Raw genomic sequence first — 26,422 nt, forward strand, 5'->3', positions numbered from 1 at the left:
CTTTCTTTACTGTCTGAACAGATCCGAATATACCTCAGAGCTTGACTGTAGATGATGGATTTTTTTGTGTGTCCTGGATGAAAGATGGTCCATCTAAGATATGCTGGACGTCCTGTGGGCTTATGGTAAATTGATGTTTGTATGGCATTGTCCTTGATGTATATGGTCATGTCCAGAAAATGAATATGGGTCTTTCAAAAGTTGAAGGTTGGGTGGTACTTGTTGAAGTTATTGTGGAAGGTGAGTAGATTATCTTTTGAGCCTGTCCAGATTATTAGAAGATCATCAATGTAGAGGAAGTATGCAAGAGGTTTAACAGAACAAGATGACAAAAATTCTTCCTCCAGTTTCGCCATAACTAAGTTAGCATATTGTGGGGACATTTTGCTTCCCATGACGCTGCCCATACACTGTTGGTATAAATTGTTCCCAAAAGAAAAATAGTTGTGATGGAGCACAAACTTGATAAATTGCAGAGCTGGTTCTGTGGCTAGATTGTTCTTTTGAAGGAAATATTTCCATGCTGCAATTCCATCCTCATGAGGAATGTTGGAATAGAGAGACTCTACAGCCATGGTGGCTAATATCGTGTCCTCCAGAAGTGGGTCCAGCGCTGACAATTTGCAAAGAGTATCCGTGATGTCCTGGATATAGCTGGATGTGCGCCTCACCAAGCGTTTCAGAATGTTCTCCACTCAGCCTGAGATATTCTCAGTTAAAGTCCCAATACCAGAGGTGATAGGCCTCCCAGGATTACCTTCTTTATGTATTTTAGGCAACATGTAGACGGTACTTGTTTGGGGATTGTCTGGTGTTAGTTCCAGTATTGAGGATGAAGTAGAATCAAATCCATTGATGATATGGGTTAGTTCCTCTGTGTATTTTTTGGTTGGATCTACCTGAAGTGGAGTGTAGAATTTAATATCCAAGAGTTGTCGTCTGTTTGCTTCCTGGATGTAATCTGTCGTGTTCATTATGACTACAGCTCCTCCTTTGTCTGCTGGTTTGATGATGATATTGTTATTGGCTTTTAAGGATTGTATGGCTTTTCTTTCCTCCATAGTGATATTTTGCGGCACTTTATGGTGTCTGTCCAAAATGTCAGATTTCACTTTTTCACGGAAACAGTCAATGTAGTGATCCAGAGTTTGGTTGTGGCCAGGTTGCGGGGTCCAGCTTGTCCTCTTTCTTTTTTGCTGTGTCATTCACATTGTCTTGTGATGTGATATCTGTTATGAAAGAATTCTTTGAGTAGAAATCTGTGGAAGAATTCCTTGATATCGCTACAGAACTGAGCCCTATCAAGCTGTTTTCTAGGACAGAATGTTAGTCCTTTTGATAGAACATGCATTTCTCCTGTGCTTGGCTCATATTGGGGACACGCCTGCGGGAAAACATTTCTCTGGACCTGGACATTGTATGACAGACATAAAAGTCTTAATACTAAAAGGTCATTTTAAGGATGACGGAGAAAGAAAAATATGAGAATTCAAACTAATGAAGATGTTCAATTCTTTGACACTAGGACTCAATTTACCACCTGGATTTATGAGTCACTACATGGATACAATTCACACCTGTGCTCTGAAAGCTGCAAACATATTATTTTCTGGTTAGCCAATTAAGGTATCATTCCTAGAATACTTTTGTCATCATTGGGCAGAAAAGTATTCACATCGATTTTTCTGGCTAACACGGTACCACAATACAATTTGTTATTGTTCATCCTGTTACTGTACAGAAAGTCACACTTGGCCCTCACTGCTCAATTAATTAAAATCATATAAAGGAAAAAAGCACCAAACCGAACCAATAGACAAATGTACAAAACTTTATTAAATACCATTAAAATACAGAAACAAACATAACAAAAGGGTAATCACAGGAAAATGACAGTGGTCAACCAAGAGCAAGGAAGGCACCACAGTAAAAACAGGCAAAGAAACCCAAGGCAAAAACATAGGATGTGATTTTACTCACAATTATTATCACCCCTTCTTTCCCCACTTATTTTACCTCCTGTGGTATCCTGACACCTTTCTTCATGTTAAATCGCTCTGTGCGCGCCGACGCTCCTTTGGCATTGCCGACGAGGTCTTCATTTCGGCTCTGGGCGGGTTGCGTCCACGGCCCCACTCACGTGTTCACCCGTGGGTGTGGTCTGGTGACGTGTACTCTCTCATCCGATGACGCCCTCAGTGATTCTTACCTCTGAGCGGTCGACTGCGCATGCGCCGCCTTTTGAGCAAGCGTCACATCCTCTTTCCATACCAATCATGATTAATGCTTCTGACATATATAAGGGCACCATTTCTTCATGACACCAGACCCCCGGAAGAAGGCACTGCGCCGAAACACGCATTGGGGTGGTAGGCACCACGGCTCTTCAGGTAAACCCCTAGGCATAACCTTTTTATATTTGGCTTGATGGTTCTTGCTTTTTTTTTTTACCACTGTGGTTATTGACTTTTTGCACCTGTCCTGTGCTGTTATTCATTTGTATTCTTATACATACTCCATACCTATTAGATCTTCAAGTGGCACATGTTGTCAGCACAATGCACTTTTTGAGCATACCTACATAACTATCATTATGTTTTTGCCTTGGGTTTTATTGCCTGTTTTTACTGTGGTGCCTTCCTTGCTCTTGGTTGACCACTGTCATTTTCCTGTGATTACCCTTTTGTTATGTTTGTTTCTGTAGTTTAATGGAATTTAATAAAGTTTTGTACATTTAGTGGTTACTACTCACCTGGGTAGTCATATGTAGGAGTCTCCTCTTTACACCACTCATCCCCCCTCACATATGTCGCTGTAGTATTAATATGGGTCAGATCTTCACCCTGAAACAAATAATGTAAAAGTCACAGACAGATGGAAAAGTCACATCTATGATCAGCTCTAATCCTGCCATCTCCACCGTTCTCATTACACAAGTATAAAACACATAATACTGGGGGATAAAACAAGACTGAGCACAAGACCTTCACAGCCGTCTACACATCATAGGGGAGATCTCATGACACCTTCTCTCCATCTACCTGATGATCCTGAGGAACATTAGGATCTTCTTGTTTACAGTCCTGTGGAAGAAGAGGACGGGGACATCTCTCTGGTGTTGTCCTCTTACTGGATAGATCTGGAGGAAACACATACAGGGACTGAATTCATTCTTTACATACAGATAATTATATGTTGTATGTATTTAGTCCTGTCGATTACCTGGTGATGTGAGGGGCTGGGGAATCTCCATTATGACGTTCTTGTACAGATCTTTGTGTCCTTCTAAATACTCCCACTCCTCCATGGAGAAATAGACGGTGATATCCTGACACCTTATAGGAACCTGATACATACAATGATACCGTCATCCCCCCGAACTCTTCATAGTGTTACTGTATAATGTCCCAGCATTCCCAGCAGTGTCACCTCTCCAGTCAGCAGCTCAATCATCTTGTAGGTGAGTTCTAGGATCTTCTGGTCATTGATGTCCTCATGTATCAGGGGGTGAGGTGGAGGCCTCGTGATTGGGCTCAGGGGTCTTCCCCATCCCTCAGACACAGGGTCCTGACAGCGCTCACTAGAGGTCTTCTTCACTACTGTGTAATCCTGGTTATGGAGAGACACATTAATAAATCTCACTACAGACATTCCCAGAGTCCTCACCTCTCCAGTTCTGTCCATCTGTTATTCCCATAGATAAGAATGATGTAATGTGACGTCATCAGAATCTCTCACCTCTCCAGTAAGCCGGTAGAGGATCTCTAGGGTGAGGTGTAATATCCTCTCCGCCATCTTGTCTCTGTCTATATTCATCTGTGATGGGTAAATCAGGAAAATTCTCTTATGTAGAAGATCTTCACTGAGAGGATCTGATATTGTAGAGACCTGAATGAGAAGAAGATGAACCGATGTAACATCATAAAACTCCTGTGTAATAATACAATTACTGGAGATAATAAGGGAAACATATGAGGAGATTTATTATTTTACAGTATTTAGTTTCCTTCTTTACATCTACTAATAAATCCTATATATTTAGGCCACAGACAACAAGCAGTTTCTTCCTCGGAGTCGGCAGCTGAATACGTTCCTCATAGACTCATCTTCCATAACGCTAATTCTCGTCTCATTTACCGGCCCTGGAATCGGCATTAGCAATACTGCAGGAGATATTCATTACACAAGACAGGAGAAATAACATATCGAGAAACATATTTGGCCAGAGTCCGGCACTGACTCCATCCCCACCGGCCTCTATATGGAGGTTTCCCGTCTTCCCCGCACTGTAATCTTCTATCACGTTAGATCTCAGGTCTGACTCACACACAGAAGTTTGAGGCTTTTAAAAAAGCTTTTTTATAAGAACATCAAGACAGGAGTTATTTGATGCCAAAGTCTTCATGTAGGCTTCCATATATTACATGAACAACACCAAAAAAAAAGGTGTGAAAATATTCCAAAAATAATTATATTGAAGTGTTGAGGCACCAAATAGTAAGTTTTTACCCAGTATATGGACACATTGAACCAATGTTACAAACTCCAGTATACTAAATCTTCAGGATGCTGCATACGTGAGACTATTTATAATCAAGACAACGGAATGAAGAAAATCAGCACTCACCCATTTTAGAAGATACTTCAGTCCTTTTTAATTTTCATTTGATTCAGGACAATGACAAAAAGTGCAACAGTGCTAGCAGCGTGGCGGCAGGTTCAGTGATTTCCAAAAAAAAGACCTGACAGACAATGAATGTTTCAGGCTTAATTTGTGCTTCTACTGGTCCATGCTCCACTGGACTATGAACATGGACCAGTAGAAGAACTGAAGCATCTTCAAAAAGGTGTGAGTGCTGACTTTCTCCATTCCGTTATCTTGAATACAAAAATAATATTGAGAATGGTGGTACTGTGAGAACATTATAGGGTGTGTGGGGGCCAAAAAAGGGGCACCATACAATGAGAGTGATACTTGTTTCCTTGGTTCCCGTCTTTCATAGTTGGGTCGTTTGTATCCATCAGTTGAAAAGGAACAAAACCATTGTGATTCTTATAAGGAGACAACACAAACCCCCTAAATATAACATTATATACCAACCCCACAATCTGTGACTCTTCAGGGTAAATCGCTCTCTCACCATTGGATTAGAGCTGATACTATGGAGCTAAAGGGACTAAACAGACTTTCTGTCTCCTCCATAAAGGGGCACTTTTCTGTGTTTGTCAGAACTGTCCGAGGATTATTAGAGGTGATAGTTTCCCCCCAATTAGAAGGGACACCTGTGGATATTGGGGTCTTTACCTGCTTTTTTTAAATAAATAGTATCCTATACACAAGCTCCACACATTACACGTGTAAAGCACCACTCACACAAACATATCCAGGGTTTTGAACGATAAAATAAAAATGCCCCATTCGTCAAGACGGCTTTCACCAGAGGAGGCATACGCTTTCCTTGCCTCCAAGACGGATTCAGCCAGTGAGGAAGATCCCACATTCCTTTAGTCCTCCTCATCTAGTTCATACCTCCCAACCGTCCCGATTTCAGCGTGACAGTCCCGCTTTGGCACCGGGGTCCCGCTGTCCCGCTTCGGGCATTTAAAATCCCGAATTTGCGGCCGCCGGTGAAGCCCCGCCCACTTCCGGGACGTAGAGAGAGCCGTTTTTTTTTTCTTATACATGCTGGGTCTCCTCCCGACCGATCCCGCCCCCGCCCCCGCCCCCTGTGTGTGCGGCGCTGCCACGCTGAGGAAGAGAGCCAGCAGCGATCAAGATGAGAGGTCAGCCACTCACTTCCTCCTGTGTGTGCACGGAGCTCCGGCGTCTCCTGCTCTTAGCTGCTATCCCGGCAGAGAAGGAGAGAAGGGGGAGGTGCCGGGACAGTGCAGAGCTGTGAGCAGCCGGAGAAACTGAAGAGCTGCAGTGCACATGGCCAGATCAGCCGCCCCTGCACCACAGAGGAGATTGTGTGTGTGTGATGTGTGTGTGTGTGTGTGAGATGTGTGATGCTGCATTTGTGTGTGTGTCATGTGTGTATGAGGTATCTGGTGTGTGTGATGGCTGGGTGTGTGTGTGTGTGATGGCTGGGTGTGTGTGTGTGTGATGGCTGGGTGTGTGTGTGTGATGGCTGGGTGTGTGTGTGTGATGGCTGGGTGTGTGTGATGGCTGGGTGTGTGTGTGTGATGGCTGGGTGTGTGTGTGTGATGGCTGGGTGTGTGTGTGTGATGGCTGGGTGTGTGTGTGTGATGGCTGGGTGTGTGTGTGTGATGGCTGGGGGTGTGTGTGTGTGTGTGATGGCTGGGTGTGTGTGTGATGGCTGGGTGTGTGTGATGGCTGCGTGTGTGTGATGGCTGCGTGTGTGTGTGTGTGTGATGGCTGTGTGTGTGTGTGTGATGGCTGCGTGTGTGTGTGTGTGATGGCTGCGTGTGTGTGTGTGATGGCTGCATGTGTGTGATGGCTGCGTGTGTGTGTGTGTGATGGCTGCGTGTGTGTGTGATGGCTGCGTGTGTGTGTGTGATGGCTGCGTGTGTGTGTGTGTGATGGCTGCGTGTGTGTGTGATGACTGCGTGTGTGTGTGATGACTGCGTGTGTGTGTGATGGCTGTGTGTGTGATGGCTGTGTGTGTGATGGCTGCGTGTGTGTGTGTGATGACTGCGTGTGTGTGTGATGGCTGCGTGTGTGTGTGTGATGACTGCATGTGTGTGTGTGATGGCTGTGTGTGTGTGTGATGGCTGCATGTGTGATGCATTTGTGTCAAAGCTGCATGTGTTTGTGAGCTGCGTTTGTGATGCTGCGTGTGTATGTGTGATACTGTGTGTGTGATGCTGCATTTGTGTGAGCTGCGTGCCTGTATGTCATTATACAGTATGGAGAACTGTGGCCATAATACAGTATGGAGCATCATGTGGGGTCATTATACAGTATGGAGCATCATGTGCAGTCATTATACAGTATGGAGCATCATGTGCAGCCAGTATACAGTATGGAGCATCATGTGTGGTCATTATACAGTATGGAGCATCATGTGCGGTCATTATACAATATGGAGCATCATATGCAGCCAGTATACAGTATGGAGCATCATGTGTGGTCATTATACAATATGGAGCATCATGTGCAGTCATTATACGGTGTGGAGCATCATGTGCAGCCAGTATACAGTATGGAGCATCATGTGTGGTCATTATACAATATGGAGCATCATGTGCGGTCATTATACAGTATGGAGCATCATGTGCGGTCATTATACAGTATGGAGCATCATGTGCGGCCATTATACAGTATGGAGCATCATGTGCGGCCATTATACAGTATGGAGCATCATGTGCGGTCATTATACAGTATGGAGCATCATGTGCGGCCAGTATACAGTATGGAGCATCATGTGCGGTCATTATACAGTATGGAGCATCATGTGCGGTCATTATACAATATGGAGCATCATGTGCAGCCAGTATACAGTATGGAGCATCATGTGTGGTCATTATACAATATGGAGCATCATGTGCGGCCATTATACAGTATGGAGCATCATGTGCGGTCATTATACAGTATGGAGCATCATGTGCGGTCATTATACAGTATGGAGCATCATGTGCGGTCATTATACAGTATGGAGCATCATGTGCGGTCATTATACAGTATGGAGCATCATGTGCGGCCATTATACAGTATGGAGCATCATGTGCGGTCATTATACAGTATGGAGCATCATGTGCGGTCATTATACAGTATGGAGCATCATGTGCGGCCATTATACAGTATGCATGCGGTCATTATACAGTATGGAGCGTCATGTGTGTTCATTATACAGTATGGGGCATCATGTGTGGTCATTATACAGTATGGAGCATCATGTGGGGTCATTATGCAGTATGGAGCGTCATGTGTGTTCATTATACAGTATGGAGCATCATGTGCGGCCATTATACAGTATGGAGCATCATGTGCGGTCATTATACAGTATGGAGCATCATGTGCGGTCATTATACAGTATGGAGCATCATGTGCGGCCATTATACAGTATGCATGCGGTCATTATACAGTATGGAGCATCATGTGCGGCCATTATACAGTATGGAGCATCATGTGTGGTCATTATACAGTATGGAGCATCATGTGGGGTCATTATGCAGTATGGAGCATCATGTGCGGCCATTATACAGTATGGAGCATCATCTGTGGTCATTATACAGTATGGAGCATCATGTGGGGTCATTATGCAGTATGGAGCACTGTGTGGCCATATTTTTTTGTTTATAACTATTGTATATGAAACAGTGTGATCAGCAGTGCTAAATGGGTGTGCTTGGGACGTGGATATGGGTGTGACTAATTATGAATGGGTGTGGTCAGAGGCGTGGCCTAAAATTTACCGCGGCGCGCTTCGCGCGCCGCAAACTTTGTCCCTCTTTCCCATCTTCAAAAGTTGGGAGGTATGATCTAGTTGGGAATGAACCCTAATAAGGCACCCTAGGACCCAGGCAACCCCTCCAACAATCGATCCTATATAGATTGCATCTCCCGAAAATTATCAGCCTGTCATTCCGGATTTGATCAGCAGCTAAGGAATCCAGTTTGACACCACTGGCCTCACTGAAATTGAATTCTTTGAATTATTTTCCAGTGAGGAAATAATAAATCTTATGGTGGCCCAGACAAACTTGTATGCCCATCTATTTTTCACCCAAAATCCCACGTCATCGTACATCAGATGGACCCCTGTAGAAGCAGCAGAGATGATGACATTTGGGGGAATTGTGCTGCATATGGGCATAATCCGAAAACCAGAGCTTCGTCAATACTGGAGTACTAAAATTCTCTACAGTACCAATATTCTTATTCCCATAATCCTTATTTCATAAGGCTGCAGGTCACTTCAAAAATCAATAAATTACATATTCAATTGTGGAATAGCACAAAAGAAAACGAAGTGAAGAAGGAGGAAAAATATTTTAAAAAGTAATAAGTTTATTGAAACAAAGTGTTAAAATTTTTTACAGAGAACGTTAACATGGGGAAAGACAAGGGATGGGGAAGGGGGTTTGAACCACCAGACTGGAGAGAACGGATCTGCACTGTACCGTACAGGGTTAAAAAAGTGAACCCAATATTAGTATGATGGTAGTTATGGTACAAAAAAGAAAAAGAGGAGCGATATAGGTACACCAAAACAATATATTAGTGTCCACAAAAAGCAAAAAAGTCCCCAAACAACACACGAAATATCCTATTAATGGGTTAATATGTAAATGTAGGGTAAATACATGTCTATCCAGGTATGCAAGACAGGGAATAAACTGCTCGATGAACCTGGAGAGTATACCCACAATAACATGCCAAAAGCTGTAAGGATTTGATGTGGGGGAGTAGATCACCTGTGGTGCAGAGCAAGTGCGATGGTACCTAGCGCTGATGGTAAAGGTGCAGATGCGGTTCCCCTGCGCCCTAGAGAGATACAAAAATGATTGCATTATAGTGATAATGCGCAGTTTCCTCCTCGAGATGATCCGAACTTTGATAATCTATATAAAATTAGGCCAGTGGTTGAACACTTCTCAGTTTTGCTGAGGCGCACAACCTCCAAAGGGACATCACTATAAATGAATCTCTGGTTCATTTCAAAGGGAGGCTAAAATTTCAACAATACCTGCCCAGTAAGAGGGCCAGGTATGGAATTAAACTGTACAAACGGTACGAGAGTACACTAGGGTAAACACACAGATTTAGGGTCTACAAGGGAAAAGACACCCAGCTTACCCCCCTGAATGCCACCCTGACCTGGGGGTGAGTGGGAAAATTGTGTGGGAATTGATGCACCCACTGCTGGATAAGGGTTATGACCTCTACATTGATAACTTTCACAGCATCCCCCTCTTCAAGACCTCTCTGCGAGAGGTAAAGTTGCCTGCGGCGCCATGCAAAAAAATCAGAGAGGCCTGCCTAAGCCACTAAATGGGCAAACGCAGAGAAAAGGCGAAAGCCAAGCCCAATGCAGCGACAACATGCTGGTGGTCAATTATAAGGACAAAAGGGTTGTCCTTATCTTCACCACCATGCACCGTGACAACAGCTCCCTTGTCACTGTTCGTGGTACCACAACACAAGTCCCAAAGCCAGATTGTAACTTGGATTACAATCGGTACATGGGTGGTGCAGAACTCTCAGATCAGGTCCTCAAACTCTACAGTGCCATGAGAAAAGCCAAAGTATTGTACAAAAAATTTGCTGTGCACATTGTATAGATGACGTGATGCAGCCGGACAGTCACAGTAACGCCAGTAGCCAACATGGCTACGGTATTACCGTGTATGGCGGGCAATCCCCGCATGTTTATTTGCTGGGAACTGGAGCATGGCGCTGCATCACATGCGATACTCACTCCAGTAACAAGCTTGCCCGAGCTCCCGATGCCTGATCGAGTAGTGGAGAGCGGCTCACTCATCACTAGTATTTACATTATTGTGCTGGAACAGAACTAGGAGAGAAATAATTGCATTTTGTGAGAACTTCTCTGGGCTTCTGTCCTCTCATCCTGCAGTTGTCTGAATGTATCTAATGTGGGCTTAAGAACCAGCTAAGCCGCATTCTGTCCACAGCTGTTATGCAGTAGTGTAGCTACCGGGGGGGGGGGGGGGGGGGTGTGCAGGGGGGGGTGGTCACCCTGGGCCCTGTGGGGGCCCACGCGGAGCTACGCTACTGTAACTGTATCGGCATGCACAGCGTGCCCATAGTTACATTCTGCAGCAGTGCAGGGACAATTGATCTCCCAGCTCTGCCGCCCGGCCGCTATGGGGCCCTTGAGCAGGTAGGGGGCCCGGAGCCAGCAGTGGGCCCCCCATGCCCGTCATCGCAAGTTCAACTGCACCTCGCATTGATGAGAGAAGGAGCGTTATGCTCCCTCTCCCATTATCCCCCACTCAGCGTCTGATATCACTAACGCAGACACTGACAGGGGATCACGATGACATCACTACCTGGCGCCCGCTGTCCGGAGATGTGCGGGCGCTCAGAGCAGCGGAGGAACCAGGAAGAAAGGGGAGTATTGGTTTCATTTTTTAATGGGGCTGAATTATGCTATAAAGGCTGCCTATGGGGGTTCATTATATTGAGGGCTGCATTATACTATAGAGCAGGGGTCCCCAACCTGTAGCTCGGGAGCCACATGTGGCTCGCGGTCCCATGAATTGTGGCTCGCAACTGTCTGCCAGCTTGATGCATTAGCTCCAGGTCTAGCAAACAGGTGTGAAGAGGACATCTAAAAATGGTGAATTTTTGAGTAGCCCTGCACAGAAGAGCAGATGTGGATTCACATATACTGGTCTTAGGGTTTTAGAGGTGTTTTTAGGTACGGAGGATGATATTACCTGTTAGAGGAGGTTCTTGAAGCTGGATGCGACAGTGTGTTTTCAGTCCTTAATGGGAGAATACTGAATTGGGGCATTTTGGTATCCCCTGGATCTCAGCGTACTGCTTTGGAATTATTTCTGTCAAAAAGCTTGGGTTATCATTGAACCCGTAATGGGGGCTTTGCTTGACACTACATTGAGGGGGACAGGAGCAGGATGTTGCTCGCGACCCGCTGTCAGTGCTGAATGAAGCTCGCGACCCTCTCTCAGTACGAATGTGGCTCTCTAGGTCAAAAAGGTTGGGGATCACTGCTATAGAGGCTGCCTATTTGGGTGCATCATACTAAGGGCTGCATTATACTATAGAGGCTGCCTATGGTGGTTGTGGCATTGCACCTACTGTTTGTGTTGGGGAACACTCGCTTTTCAGCGGATTAACGTAGTCAGGCACAGTTTTTTCACACAAAACAGTCCATATGGTTTATTGAAATGTCATAAACTGCTCCGTAAGCCAGGTTGCATATCACCGGCTTACACATAGTCCATTACTTCATCACACATGGCTTTACAAAGCATTCACTAGTCAAGCCTGTCTCTCTCCAGTCACCGGGTGACCACACAGTTCAGTAACTGTCCTTTGTCAGTGCACATAGTTCTTTCCCCATACCCGGGGTTACCTCTCAGGAGCTCCGCTCCACAAGCTGACTCCTTGTCAGTCCTGGCTTCGCCAACACAGAAGCCGTCCCAGACTCTGCAGGTACATGGTCTCACCAGGTGCTTCCAGGAAGTCTCCACTCACAGGAGCTTCAAACACCGACCATCCAGGTCCACGGTCTCTCCACGTGCTCTTCAGGAAGTCTCCACTTCCAACATAGACCTGACCTTTTTCAGGACCTACAACACAGACCACTCAGGTCTATACACTCTGACAATGTGACCAGACCTCAGTCACATTATATGGTTGTAACCACCCCCCATGGATAGGCGGTGCATGTGTGGTTAGTCAATTCCCACCCAGCTCTTTGACTAACCCTATAAGCCCCCCTTATAAGTAAACACAACAAACACTTGTGAAACTATAAGTCCCAGCATAACCATATCATTTTGGGCTTACAGCGCAGAGAAACATACCGGCCATTTACAATAATGCCAGTCCCTAATTGACCATCAGAATTGTGCCTCCAAGCGCATCCTGAAGCGCACACACAGCCCCCATTAGATGTAAGAGGGGTCACTGAGTCACAGGGTGAATTATATTAAAGGTTGTATTATACTATACAGGCTGCCTATGGGGTGCATTATATTAAGGGCTGCATTATACTATAGAGGCTGCCTATGCAGGTGTATTATATTAAGGGCTGCATTATACTATAGAGGCTGCCTATGCAGGTGTATTATATTAAGGGCTGCATTATACTATAGAGGCTGTCTATGGGGGTGCATTATATTAGGGGCTGCATTATGCTATAGAGTCTACCTATGGGGGTGCATTATATTAAAAGTTCCATTGTTCTACAGAGGCTGCCTATGGGGGGCTTTATATTAGGGGCTGCATTATGCTATGGAGGCTGCCTATAGGGGTGCATTATATTAAAGGTTGCATTATACTATAGAGGCTGCCTATGGGGGTGCATTATATTAAGGGCTGCATTATACTATAGAGGCTGCCTATGCAGGTGTATTATATTAAGGGCTGCATTATACTATAGAGGCTGCCTATGGGGGTGCATTATATTAGGGGCTGCATTATGCTATAGAGTCTACCTATGGGGGTGCACTATATTAGGGGCTGAATTATGCTAAAGGCTGCTTATGGGGGTGCATTATATTAGGGGCTGAATTATACTATAGAGGCTGCCTATGGGGTGCATTATATTAGGGGCTGCTTTATGCTATAGAGGCTGACTATGGGGGTGCATTATATTAATGGCTGCATTATGCTATAGAGGCTGCCTATGAGGGTGCATTATATTAAGGGCTGCATTATGCTCGAGGCTGCCTATGGGGGTGCATTATATTAAAGGTTAAATTATGTTATAGAGGCTGCCTATGGGGGTGCATTATATTAAAGGTTGCATTATGTTATAGAGGCTGCCTATGGGGGTGCATTATATTAAGGGCTGCATTATGCTCGAGGCTGCCTATGGGGGTGCATTATATTAAAGGTTAAATTATGTTATAGAGGCTGCCTATGGGGGTGCATTATATTAGGGGCTGAATTATGCAATCGAGGCTGCCTATGGGGGGCTGCATTATACTATAGCGGCTGCTTTATATTAAAGGCTGCATTATGCCATAGAGGCTGCCTATGGGGGTGCATTATATTGGGGGATGAATTATGCTATAGAGCAATGTTTCCCAACTCCGGTCCTCAAGAGCCATCAACAGGTCATGTTTTCAGGATTTCCTTAGTATTGCACAGGTGATAATTTCATTTCCTGGAAAGGCAAGAATTCCATCACCTGGGCAATACTAAGGAAATCCTGAATACATGACCTGTTGGTGGCTCTTGAGGACCGGAGTTGGGGAACACTGCTATAGAGGCTGCTTATGGGGGTTCTTTATATTAGGGGCTGCATTATGCTATAGAGGCTGCCTATGGGGGTGCATTATATTAAAAGTTCCATTGTTCTACAGAGGCTGCCTATGGGGGTGCTTTATATTAGGGGCTGCATTATGCTATGGAGGCTGCCTATAGGGGTGCATTATATTAAAGGTTGCATTATACTATAGAGGCTACCTATGGGGGTGCATTTTATTAAAGGCTGCATTATACTATAGAGGCTTCCTATGCAGGTGTATTATATTAAGGGCTGCATTATACTATAGAGGCTGCCTATGGGGGTGCATTATATTAAGGGCTGCATTATACTATAGAGGCTGCCTATGGGGGTGCATTATATTGGGGGCTGAATTATGCTATAAAGGCTGCCTATAGGAGTGCATTATATTAGAGGCTGAATTATGCTATAGAGGCTGCCTATGGGGGTGCATTATATTAGGGGCTGAATTATACTAGAGGCTGCATATGGGGGTGCACTATACTAGGGGCTGAATTATGCTATAGAGGCTGCCTATGGGGGCTGCATTATATTAGGGGCTGAATTATGATATAGAGGCTGCCTATGGGGGTGCATTATATTAGGGGCTGAATTATGCTATAGAGGCTGCCTATGGGGGTGCATTATATTAGAGGCTGAATTATGCTATAGAGGCTGCCTATGGGGGTGCATTATATTAGAGGCTGAATTATACTATAGAGGCTGCATATGGGGTGCATTATATTAGGGGTTGAATTATGCTATAGAGGCTGCCTATGGGGGCTGCATTATATTAGGGGCAGAATTATGTTATAGAGGCTGCCTATGGTGGTGCATTATATTAGGGGCTGAATTATACTATAGAGGCTGCCTATAGTGGTGCATTATATTAGGGGCTGCATTATGCTATAGAGGCTGCCTCTGGGGGTGCATTATATTAGGGTCTGCATTATGCTATAGAGGCTGCCTATGGGGGTGCATTATATTAGGGGCTGCATTATACTATAGAGGCTGCCTACGGAGGTGCATTATAGTAAGGGCTACATTATGCTATAGAGGCTGCCTATGGGGGTGCATTATATTAAAGGTTGCATTATGTTATAGAGGCTGCCTATGGGGGTGCATTATATTAAAGGCTGCATTATGTTATAGAGGCTGCTTATGGGAGTGCATTATATTAGGGGCTGAATTATGCTATAGAGGCTTTCTATGGGGTGCATTATATTAGGGGCTGTATAATGCTATAGAGGCTGCTTATAAGGGTGCAGTATATTAAGGGCTGCATTATACTATAGAGGCTGCCTATGCGGGTGTATTATATTAAGGCTTCATTATGCTATAGCGTCTATCTATGGGGGTGCATTATATTAGGGTCTGAATTATGCTATAGAGGCTGTCTATGGGAGGTGCTTTATATTAAAGGCTGCGTTATGCTATAGAGCCTGCCTATGGGGTGCGTTATATTAGGGGCTGAATTATGCTATAGAGGTTTGCCTATGGGGTGCTGTATATTAGGGGCTGAATTATGCTACAGAGGCTGCCTATGGGGGTGCATTAGGTGCTGCATTATGGCATAGAGGCTGCCAATGGGGGTGCATTATATTAGGGGTGCATTATGCTAGAGGTTGCCTATGGAGGTGAATTATATTAGGGGCTGCAAAATGCTATAGAGGATGCCTATGGGGGTGCATTATATTTGGGGCTGCAATATATTATAGAGGCGGCCTATGGGGGTGCATACTAAAGGGAACCTGTCACCAGGTTTGGCCGATAAGAGATATGGCCATCACCTTTCAGGGCTTATCTACAACATTCTATAATGCTGTGTAGCATGATGTGCTGTGATCTCATATATGTTCTGTAGGATCGGTATCTACCACTGACCATATGGCGGTAATATCCATGTTGGTCTTTATATAGAGATTATCTTCAGTAACAGCGCGGTCATCTGCTGAGGTTCCCCTCCAGTATTAGGCCGGGATCACACACATGCGAGATACGGCCGCATAGCAATACATGGAGCCGCACGCTCCGCTCCGGAGTGCAGGCGGCAGGGCCGAGGATTACTATGCGAGACTCGGCCGTATCTCGTGTGTGTGATCCCGGCCTTAGGGCGCGTCACCGAGTTGCAAGGTTACCTGGTTAGGGGCCCACTCAGAAGCTTCGCCCTTCCTGAACCAAAACCCTAGCTGCGCCTCTGTAACATAGTAACATGGTTATTAAGGTTGAAGGAAGACTTTAAGTCCATCTAGTTCAACCCATAGCCTAACCTAACATGCCCCAACATGTTGATCCAGAGGAAGGCAAAAAAACCTATGTGGCAAAGAGTAAGCTCCACATCACTGCTCACACCACACAGAGACCCCCAAAGAGTCTCAGTGCTGAAGGGGTTAATGTCCCCCCTCAGTAATGGGGAATCTCCAGCCTGCAGAGCCTCACTCCACATATATATTGATTTTCTGTGCGCAGTCTCACAGGACCTGTGATGAGGTCACAGGAGGGGAGGAGTCAGGGGTCACATGATCAGGTCCCTCAGTGTATGCAGAACTCTGCTGTGCTGACAAGTATTCAGCTCGTCTGCTGGTGTTGCTCCTTTAAGAACAGGTAACGTTGAAAAAATAGAACAATTCCCCCCATGACGTGATTGGATCCCCCCAGATCTTTGATAGATCTTAGTGATATTACAGACGGGAGATTCCAAGAGCGCTAGATTCAGGGGTAATCCTAGTGCTGACTGAGCCGTGCGCCTCCATCTAAGGCCTCTTTCACACGTCAGTGTCTCCGGTACGTGTAGTGACAGTTTTCTCACGTACCGGAGACACTGACACACGTAGACCCATTTAAATGAATGGATCTATGCACATGTGTGTGTTTTCACACGGACCGTATGTCCGTGCTGAAAACACGTAGACATGTCCGTTTTTTACCGGCAGCACGGACCACAATACGGACAGCACACGTGCACACGGAGAACAGTGTGCACTCTCCTCCGTGTGCACGTACCGCCCGCAGGAGATACAGCGCTACACTAAGCGCTGTCCCCCCGCATGTGGTGCTGAAGGCAGAATTCATCTCTTCTCCCCCAGCGTTCGTTGGAGAGAAGAGATGAAAGATCAAGTTTTGTTTTTTTATGTGAAAAATAAATTTTGCATGTGCCCCCCGCCTCCCCCCTCAGAATATTCCCTGACTGTAATGAGCGGTCCCACGTGACCGCTCACACAGGAGACGCTGCCAGTGCGGAGAGGACAGAGGAGACATCGCGGGAGCTAGGTGAGTATTTCTTCGGCAAGGGGCCAGGCGGCGCACTGAGGGGGGAGGCGGGGGGCACATGCAAAATTTATTTTTCACATAAAAAAACCAAAACTTGATCTTTCATCTCTTCTCTCCAACGAACGCTGGGGGAGAAGAGATGAAGTCTGCCTTCAGCACCACATGCGGGGGGGACAGCGCTTAGTGTAGCGCTGTCTCTCCTGCACGGTCCGTGTGGTCCTCAGGCGGCACACGGATGCCGCACGTGTGCCACACTGATGTGCCACTTGAGCACACGGACATACGGACACGGATATCTCCGGTACCGGTTTTTCCGGTACCGGAAATATCAGGACGTGTGAAAGAGGCCTAAGAGAGCAGCCACAACCCCAGACGATGCAGCGGCCGGAGCAATGTTATTGATTGAGGGAATTTCTGAGAGCAGCAAATTAAATAAGAAGGTTTTACCGGAACCTCCTGGGGAATCAAGGAAAACCGTCTCCTATTTCCACCTGGAATCTGAGCCATAATTGCCAAATACGCTGATCTGTGGTCATCAACCAGAAGAGGCTTATTTACTGGGACAAATCCTCTAATCTTTCCCAAATCCTGGCTTTTCTCTCCCAGAATATCTCTCCCATAACACAAAGGTTGGTGGAGCTGGTGCCGGTGACCTGATGCTATTAGAGGGTCACTACTGACACATTGGCTCCTTTCTTCTAGAGTCAGGAGGACTGTGGTGAATCTGTCGGCAGTGACATTTATGTCTAAGTCCGGATGACCTCTCCTGTGCTCTCTATGGATATCTCCTCTAGGATATTCTGTGTATTTGTCCCACAGAGCCCGGGGAGTGGAAGGTGCACAGGTTGTAGTTATTATAGGGAGCAGGTTAGAAGATGAGGAGGAAAGTGAGTGAGGGACGCCTCCTGCAATGTCAGGTCCCAGTGTGGACCATCCTCCATCAGACCACGCTTTTGGCATGGCCTCCCTGTAAGGCTGGCGTCACACTAGCGAGTTTTACGGACGTATGAGAGGTGCAGAAAATACGGATTGCATACGTTACAGTGATTCTCTATGGCCCAGCTCCTATCAGCTGTATTTTACTGATCCGTATTATACGGTCTTGTACGGCCGTAGAAAATCGCAGCATGCTGCTTTTGTCACCGTATTGCGCAAAAAAAAATAAATAAAAAATCGCCAATGAAAGTCTATGGGGGCGAGAAAAATACGGGTTACACACAGACCAGCAATATTATAACTTTCAGATGTGACCTAACTTCCAAACTCAAGTCAGCCTGCCTGACATTCCCATTGCTCAGATGTTTCAGGTCCCTTTGATTCAGCCTGTCTCATCCATTTCTTTTCACGGGCTCACATTGTTCACTTGTCTCAGCTGTTTGAGAAGGTTTACTTTCTGAGCTTTTGGATTAACTTGGCCAATAGAAGGTCGTTTTTGGGGCAGCATTTTAAGAACCAGTTCTTAGTGTTATGACCCTTAGTAATCAGGCCACACTGATTAGAGATCTAATAGGTGAATATATATATATATATATATATATATATATATATATATATATATATATATATATATATATATATATATATATATATATATATATATATATATATATATATATATATATAGCAGAAAATGTGTGACTGCCTCCCAGTCAGACTGTTCTAGTTGTGCATAGCAACCAATCAGCTCTCAGCTTTCACTTTACCTCAGCAGCTTCAGTGCTGAAAGCTGCACTCTGGTTGCTATAGGTAACTAGAACGATCTTACTGTGAGGAAATTCTCATAAATGAGGCCCCAATTACTTCTGCAACAGCCGCTGCTATAATTACAGACATTAGAGTAACTTTTCTGGTTGCCCCACCTTAGCGACTCTATGGTTGCCGTCCCCTTTAAGAGCGACTCTTTAAGCGCTCTCCCTCTAAATCTTTAAGACCTTTTGGGTAGTAACTGTCGTTTTGCATTCAACACACAGACGCCCATTTCCTCCTTTATTTCTATAGAGTCTTAATTCTGGGGGCCAAATCTTGTGAACAGGGCCGCCATAGGGCATCACTGCCCTGACTAGCGTATGGGGCCCGGTGAGCAGAGGGGGCCCACTTCAGGCCCTGTCTCTTCTGCTCATCGGGTCCCAGTGGCAGGCTTCTGCCGGTGCAATAACTGAACCTGCGTCCGGGCCCGCACGGCAATAGTTAAAAGCCGCTAGCCAATCGGAGGCTGGCAGCTGACGTCAGCGCACACGTCACCGGCATATGACATCATTGTCTTTCGCCAGCGAGTGCACGCTTGAACTGCATGGAGGGAGAATCGCCGCAGGAGCACGGCCAGGTGAGGAGAAAGGTTTTTTGTTTTTTTTATTGAAAGCGACACGGGGCAGGACGAGAGACACAGGGGGAAGAATGGACACACAGAGATACGGCCATCACCTTTCAGGGCTTATCTATAGCATTCTATAATGCTGTGTAGCACCCAACCCGACCTGTAAGAGAAGAAAAATAACTTATTATACTCACTTGTGGGGCAGTCTGGTCCGAGGGGTGTCGCTTTTGTTGGCCCAGTGCCTCCCATCTTCTTATGATCACCGTCCTCCTTGCTTCATGTGGATGATGCATCACTGCTTCATCCACACAGGCTCCCCGACATCGCGCTCCTGCGCAGGCGTACTTATCTGCCCTGTTGAGGGCAGAGCAAAATACTGCAGTGCGCAGATGCCAGGGCTCTTTGACCAGCGACATCCCTCAGACTGGGCTGCCCTGCAGGTGATTATAATAAAAGGTCTTTTTCTTCTCTGTCAGGTTGTGGGCAGATATACAGCATTATAGAATGCTGTATATTAGAACCCGAGAAGTGGACCCTCTGGGTCGCGGCTTCAGAGCCCCCGAAGGCGAGCGGACCAGATGGGGCCACCCCCTGTACAGGGAGTGTTTGGGACAGGCCCAAGGAGGGTGAAGCCGCAACTGCCGGAGCCAAAGGGACGACTGAAGATAGGACGAAAAATGGGTCAGAGGACAGGAAAGAGATGGAGTCACTGAGGCAAACAGAACGGAAGAGACACCGGATGGGCAGAGACTGCTGAAACTATGTACTGACCGGTATGGAGGAGACACACGATAAGTGGGGAACGACAGGAACTCAGGACGGGCAGGGACGGCAGGAACACTGGACAGGCAGGGAAGACTGGCACACTGGACTGGCAGGGATGACTGGCTGAGACGGCAGGAACACAGGACTGGCGGAGACGGCAGGACCAGAGGACTGGCAGAAGACGAGAATGAGACACGAGCCTAGACAGGGTAAACGCTAGTGGAGCCAAAGAAGCTAAAGGGTCGCCGGCTAGAAGCTGGCAAACACAGTAGACGCAAAGGCGTCTTACCTGGACAGATGCAGGAGAGAAATACCCGACGGGTGCCGCCATATTGGGGGCGGAGCCAGTGGGTCATGACCTCCCAGAAGCCTCAGCGGTGAGAGGAGCACGTCTGAGCATGCGCAGACTGCCGAAGGGACGAGCACCAGGGAATCCAGACGGAGAGGAGCGTCGGGAGCGCGCCAGCCGGAAAGGTAAGCATTAGACAGCGTAGCACTGTATATCAGCCCTGAAAGGTGATGGCCATAACTTATATAGGCCAAAACTGGTGACCCTTTAAGGACTGCATTATACTATAGAGTCTGCTTATGGGAAGTGTATTATACTATATAAAATCTGCCTATGGAGATTGTGTTATACTATATAGAGTCTGCCTATGGGGAGTGCATTATACTATATTGAGGACTATATTGAGGATTGTCTGGTGCATTTTACTATATGGAGGCTATCTGGGGGGCCATCATACAGTGTGGAGATACACGGTTGGAGTTGGAGCTATCAAACCGTTTGGGGGATACTAAGGGGTCAGCATATATACAGTGAGGGGGAATTATACTGTGTATAAGAGAGCATCATACTGTGCATAGGGGAGCTGTGCAGGGGGGAGTCTTGGGACATTATTAAATGTAAAGTGGGCACTTATTTTTATAGGGGAACTCAGGTTACTGTGATTGTCAAAGGGGCACACAGGGGGAATTATTACTTTCTAGTGGGAAAAATGTGGGTGCTGTTTTCTAGGGCACTTGCAACTGGCATTACTATATTCTAGAGGGTGCTTTAGAATTTAGAAGGCACAGAGAACCACACACCAGGTGCAGTAATAGGGTCACATATGGCAGCAGCGGCTCAGTATTGGGGTATCAGGTGCAGTAATAGGGACACATAAGGCAGCAGCGGCTCAGTATTGAGGTATCAGGTGCAGTAATAGGGACACATACGGCAGCAGCGGCTCAGTATTGGGGTATCAGGGGCAGTAATAGGGACACAAACGGCAGCAGCGGCTCAGTATTGGGGTATCAGGTGCAGTAATAGGGACACATACGGCAGCAGCGGCTCAGTATTGGGGTATCAGGTGCAGTAATAGGGACACATACGGCAGCAGCGGCTCAGTATTGGGGTATCAGGGGCAGTAATAGGGACACATACGGCAGCAGTGGCTCAGTATTGGGGTATCAGGTGCAGTAATAGGGACACATACGGCAGCAGCGGCTCAGTATTGGGGTATCAGGTGCAGTAATAGGGACACATACGGCAGCAGCGGCTCAGTATTGGGGTATAAGGGGCAGTAATAGGGACACATACGGCAGCAGTGGCTCAGTATTGGGGTATCAGGGGCAGTAATAGGGACACAAACGGCAGCAGCGGCTCAGTATTGGGGTATCAGGTGCAGTAATAGGGACACATACGGCAGCAGCGGCTCAGTATTGGGGTATCAGGGGCAGTAATAGGGACACATACGGCAGCAGCGGCTCAGTATTGGGGTATCAGGGGCAGTAATAGGGACACATACGGCAGCAGCGGCTCAGTATTGGGGTATCAGGGGCAGTAATAGGGACACATACGGCAGCAGTGGCTCAGTATTGGGGTATCAGGTGCAGTAATAGGGACACATACGGCAGCAGCGGCTCAGTATTGGGGTATCAGGTGCAGTAATAGGGACACATACGGCAGCAGCGGCTCAGTATTGGGGTATCAGGGGCAGTAATAGGGACACATACGGCAGCAGCGGCTCAGTATTGGGGTATCAGGGGCAGTAATAGGGACACATACGGCAGCAGTGGCTCAGTATTGGGGTATCAGGGGCAGTAATAGGGACACATACGGCAGCAGCGGCTCAGTATTGGGGTATCAGGGGCAGTAATAGGGACACATACGGCAGCAGTGGCTCAGTACTGGGGTATCAGGTGCAGTAATAGGGACACATACGGCAGCAGCGGCTCAGTATTGGGGTATCAGGTGCAGTAATAGGGACACATACGGCAGCAGTGGCTCAGTATTGGGGTATCAGGTGCAGTAATAGGGACACAAACGGCAGCATCGGCTCAGTATTGGGGTATCAGGGGCAGTAATAGGGACACATACGGCAGCAGTGGCTCAGTACTGGGGTATCAGGTGCAGTAATAGGGACACATACGGCAGCAGCGGCTCAGTATTGGGGTATCAGGTGCAGTAATAGGGACACAAACGGCAGCAGCGGCTCAGTATTGGGGTATCAGCAGGATGAGGAGTTTGTGCAGGTTGGGAATAGATGGTGATGGGGCTGGAATATGAGAAGTGAAATGTGTCTTTGTTGTATTCTCTGCAGCCGAGTCCTGGCTGGAAGAAGTCATGTCGGTCTGGGCCAGATGGAAAAGATGGGAAAAGTGAACGATTCCATCAGAAAGAACGTCAGCGGTAAGTCACCATCTATAACTGTGCTGTGATCTCTTATATGTTCTGTAGGGCTGGTATCTACCACTGACCATATGGCGGTAATATCCATGTTGGTCTTTATATAGAGATTATCTTCAGTAACAGCGCGGTCATCTGCTGAGGTTCTGCTCCACTATTAGGCCGGGATCACACACATGCGAGATACAGCCGAGTCTCGCATAGTAATCCCCGGCCCTGCAGCCTGTACTCCGGAGCGGAGCGTGCGGCCGCATAGTAATACATGGAGCCGCTCCGGAGTGCAGGCGGCAGGGCCGGGGATTACTATGCGAGACTCGGCTGTATCTCGTGTGTGTGTGATCCCGGCCTTAGGGTGCGTCACTGAGTTGTAATCCAGGTTACCTCTTTAGGGGCCACTCAGAAGCTTCACCCCCCTGAACCAAAACCCAAGATACACCTCTGTAACATAGTCACATGGTTATTAAGGTTGAAGGAAGACTTTAAGTCCATCTAGTTCAACCCATAGCCTAACCTAACCTGCCCTAACATGCTGATCCAGAGGAAGGCAAAAAAAACCCCATGTGGCAAAGAGTAAGCTCCACATCACTGCTCACACCACACAGAGACCCCAAAAGAGTCTCAGTGCTGAAGGGGTTAATGTCCCCCCTCAGTAATGGGGAATCTCCAGAGCTTACCTGAACCAGCAGAGCCGCACTCCACATACATATTGATTTTCTGTGCGCACAGGACCTGTGATGAGGTCACAGGAGGGGAGGAGTCAGGGGTCACATGATCAGGGGCCTCAGGCGCACATTTATCACTTCCTTCTGCCCTGACAGGAGGAGTTGTCAGAGGGGCACTGGTAGAGAGTGAAATTCAGCAGACACCTGAGGCTGCAGGGTGTAGACCCAAATCCAGGACTGTCCGCTGTATCCGGGACAGTTGGTACTAGAGAGGAGCAGGAGGTGGATTCAGGGGTCTCTGGTCCCGCACGTGGGACCTGGGGATTATTGTTTGTTCCTCCATTCACAGTCGGAGCCTCCAGAACTTTCTCATCTTTATGTAGCGTCACTATACGACATCCGGCTTTGTTGTGTCTGTACGGCCGTGTTCACATGTTGCAGAAATACTGTGTTTTTTTTGTTTTCTGCAGGATCCGCACCAAACTCCACAATAACAATCTTCTCCCCTTATTTGATGCGTCTTTGGTGCAGATGTGAAGCCGCGGTTTTAATGCTTTTTATAGTACAGAAAATCTTTGATTCTGCACTTAATAACGTTTCTGCTGTTTTTTAGCTGCGTTTTTATTAGGCTCCACATAGACGAGAGCTTCTGCCCGTGGTAAGTGCTTGTTCCTCTTTGAGGTTCTATTTGGCCTAAGTTAGGCTGGAGTCACACATGGCATAAGACAATACGCCACGTATTATACGTCCGTACTACGGCCGTAATACGGAGAAATGTTCCCAAAATAGTGATCCGTAGTCAGGGTGTGGCAGCGTATTTTGCGCATGGCATCCTCCGTATGTAATCCGTATGGCATCCGTACTGCGAGATTTTCGCGCAGGCTTGCAAAACCGACATCTAATGGATTTATGTGCTCAAATGTTAGGGAAAACATATATACAGTATATATATATATATATGTCATTGACCTACATTTCCTTCAGTCGCGGTGATGCGCCCCCTGGTGGATGTCCTCATATGACCTGGAGCGTGGGAAAAAGTTCCCAGGCTGCAGTTCATGAGAACATCCAGCAGGGGCGCATCACCGCGACTGAATGTAAGTATAGATCACTGCTTTCCTTTCAGCACCCGGGGATTACAGGCACCAGCGAGTGGTTTATCGCAGCTCGTGCCTGTAATATTAGTTAACCCCTTCAGATGGATTACTTCGTGGGACGTGATCGGACATCAGAAGGTATGTATATTGTGTGTTTATTATTTTGCCAAGCGAGGGTCTGAAAATGGAATGAGAGAGCAATAAATTATTACAACAACCGCTGTGTTTATTTCATTAAAATACTTTTAAATCGTGTGTGTGTGTTTTTTAACCCTTTCCAACAATTGGATTAATAATGGATAGGTGTCATAATTGACGCCTCTCCATTATTAATCTGGCTTAATGTCACCTTCCAAAAGCAAGGTGGCATTAACCCTTCATTACCCCATATCCCACCGCTACAGGGAGTGGGAAGAGAGTGGCCAAGTGCCAGAATAGGCGCATCTTCCAGATGTGCCTTTTCTGGGGTGGCTGGGGGCAGATGTTTTTAGCCACGGGGGGGCCAATAACCATGGACCCTCTCCTGGCTATTAATATCTGCCCTCAGTCACTGGCTTTACCATTCTGGCGGAGAAAATTGTGCGGGAGCCCACGCCAATTTTTTCCGCCATTTAACCCTTTATTTCAGCAGCTACAGAGCTGAAATTTTGCACATACACACTACTAACATTAGTAGTGTGGAATATGCAAAAAAAATGGGGATATGACATGGTTTACTGTATGTAAACCATGTCTCATATCCTGTCGGGTTTGTGCAGGAGAAATGAAAAGCCGGCAATTGAATTACCGACTTTTCACTAACACCGCTGCGTATTTCTCGCAAGTCACACTGCTGGTCCGTGTGGAATCCGTATTTTTCTCGCCCCCATAGACTTTCATTGGCGTATTATTTGCGCAATACGCTGACAAACGCAGCATGCTGCGATTTTGTACGGCCGTAGAACGCCGTATAATACTGAACCGTAATATACGGCTAATAGGAGCAGCCCCATTGAGAAGCATTGTGCCGTATGTAATGCGAGTTTTACGTACGTAGTTTTTGCGCTCTTACGTACGTAAAACACGCATGTGTGACCCCGGCCTTACTCAACATCTTTTTTGAGAGGGGCAAGCCTGCCTTTGATAGACTTTCAGGGCACAAGCACTTTAGATAAAGATTGATCTCTATGCACAATCGGGCAGTGGCAATTAGCGGTTCCCTGGTCTTTCTGTTTTCTTCTTGAGTTTCACCTTATATGGTTTTTGATGGCAATTTGTGTATGTATTGGTTTATGTGAACTTTCAATAAAATGTCTTACCTATTATACCTAAATGCTCTTGCTTCTCTGTGTGTGTGTGTGTATGTATGTACGTGTATGTGTGTGTATATATGTATATATATATATATATATATATATATGTGTATGTATATGTATATGTGTATATATATGTATGTGTATATATATATGTATGTATATATATATATGTATGTGTGTGTATATATATATATATATATATATATATATATATATATATATATATATATATATATATATATATATATATATATATATATATATATATATATATATATATATATATATATATCTCATTTAAGAGGCCGGAGGGGAAGAAGAAGAATGGGAAAGGCAAGGAGAGAAAAGGGGAAGGAAGAACATCTGTAACAGGCGGAGGGACGACATATAGAGAAATACTGACTGTTCCATAATGTGAGATACTGAGTGCTGGATCCTAATAGCGGCGCAGTTCTC

General features: G+C 46.2%; 1 protein-coding gene across 1 annotated transcript in view; it reads right to left on the reverse strand.

Moving 5' to 3' along the window:
* Positions 1 to 23,623, reverse strand: part of LOC143766582 (uncharacterized) — a 74,151-nt gene extending 50,528 nt beyond the window's left edge. Inside the window, exons 1-6 of the mRNA XM_077254365.1 lie at positions 23,587 to 23,623; positions 3,739 to 3,888; positions 3,430 to 3,609; positions 3,223 to 3,346; positions 3,042 to 3,139; positions 2,753 to 2,843 (exon numbers count right to left, since the gene is read on the reverse strand). Of these exons, the coding sequence (XP_077110480.1) occupies positions 2,753 to 2,843; positions 3,042 to 3,139; positions 3,223 to 3,346; positions 3,430 to 3,609; positions 3,739 to 3,888; positions 23,587 to 23,613 (670 nt within the window). The 5' untranslated portion in view covers positions 23,614 to 23,623. The remainder of the gene's footprint in view (positions 1 to 2,752; positions 2,844 to 3,041; positions 3,140 to 3,222; positions 3,347 to 3,429; positions 3,610 to 3,738; positions 3,889 to 23,586) is intronic.
* Between the last annotated feature and the right edge of the window lie 2,799 nt (positions 23,624 to 26,422).

Source organism: Ranitomeya variabilis, chromosome 4 (assembly GCF_051348905.1).
Source record: "Ranitomeya variabilis isolate aRanVar5 chromosome 4, aRanVar5.hap1, whole genome shotgun sequence".
Classification (NCBI taxonomy): Eukaryota; Metazoa; Chordata; class Amphibia; order Anura; family Dendrobatidae; genus Ranitomeya; species Ranitomeya variabilis.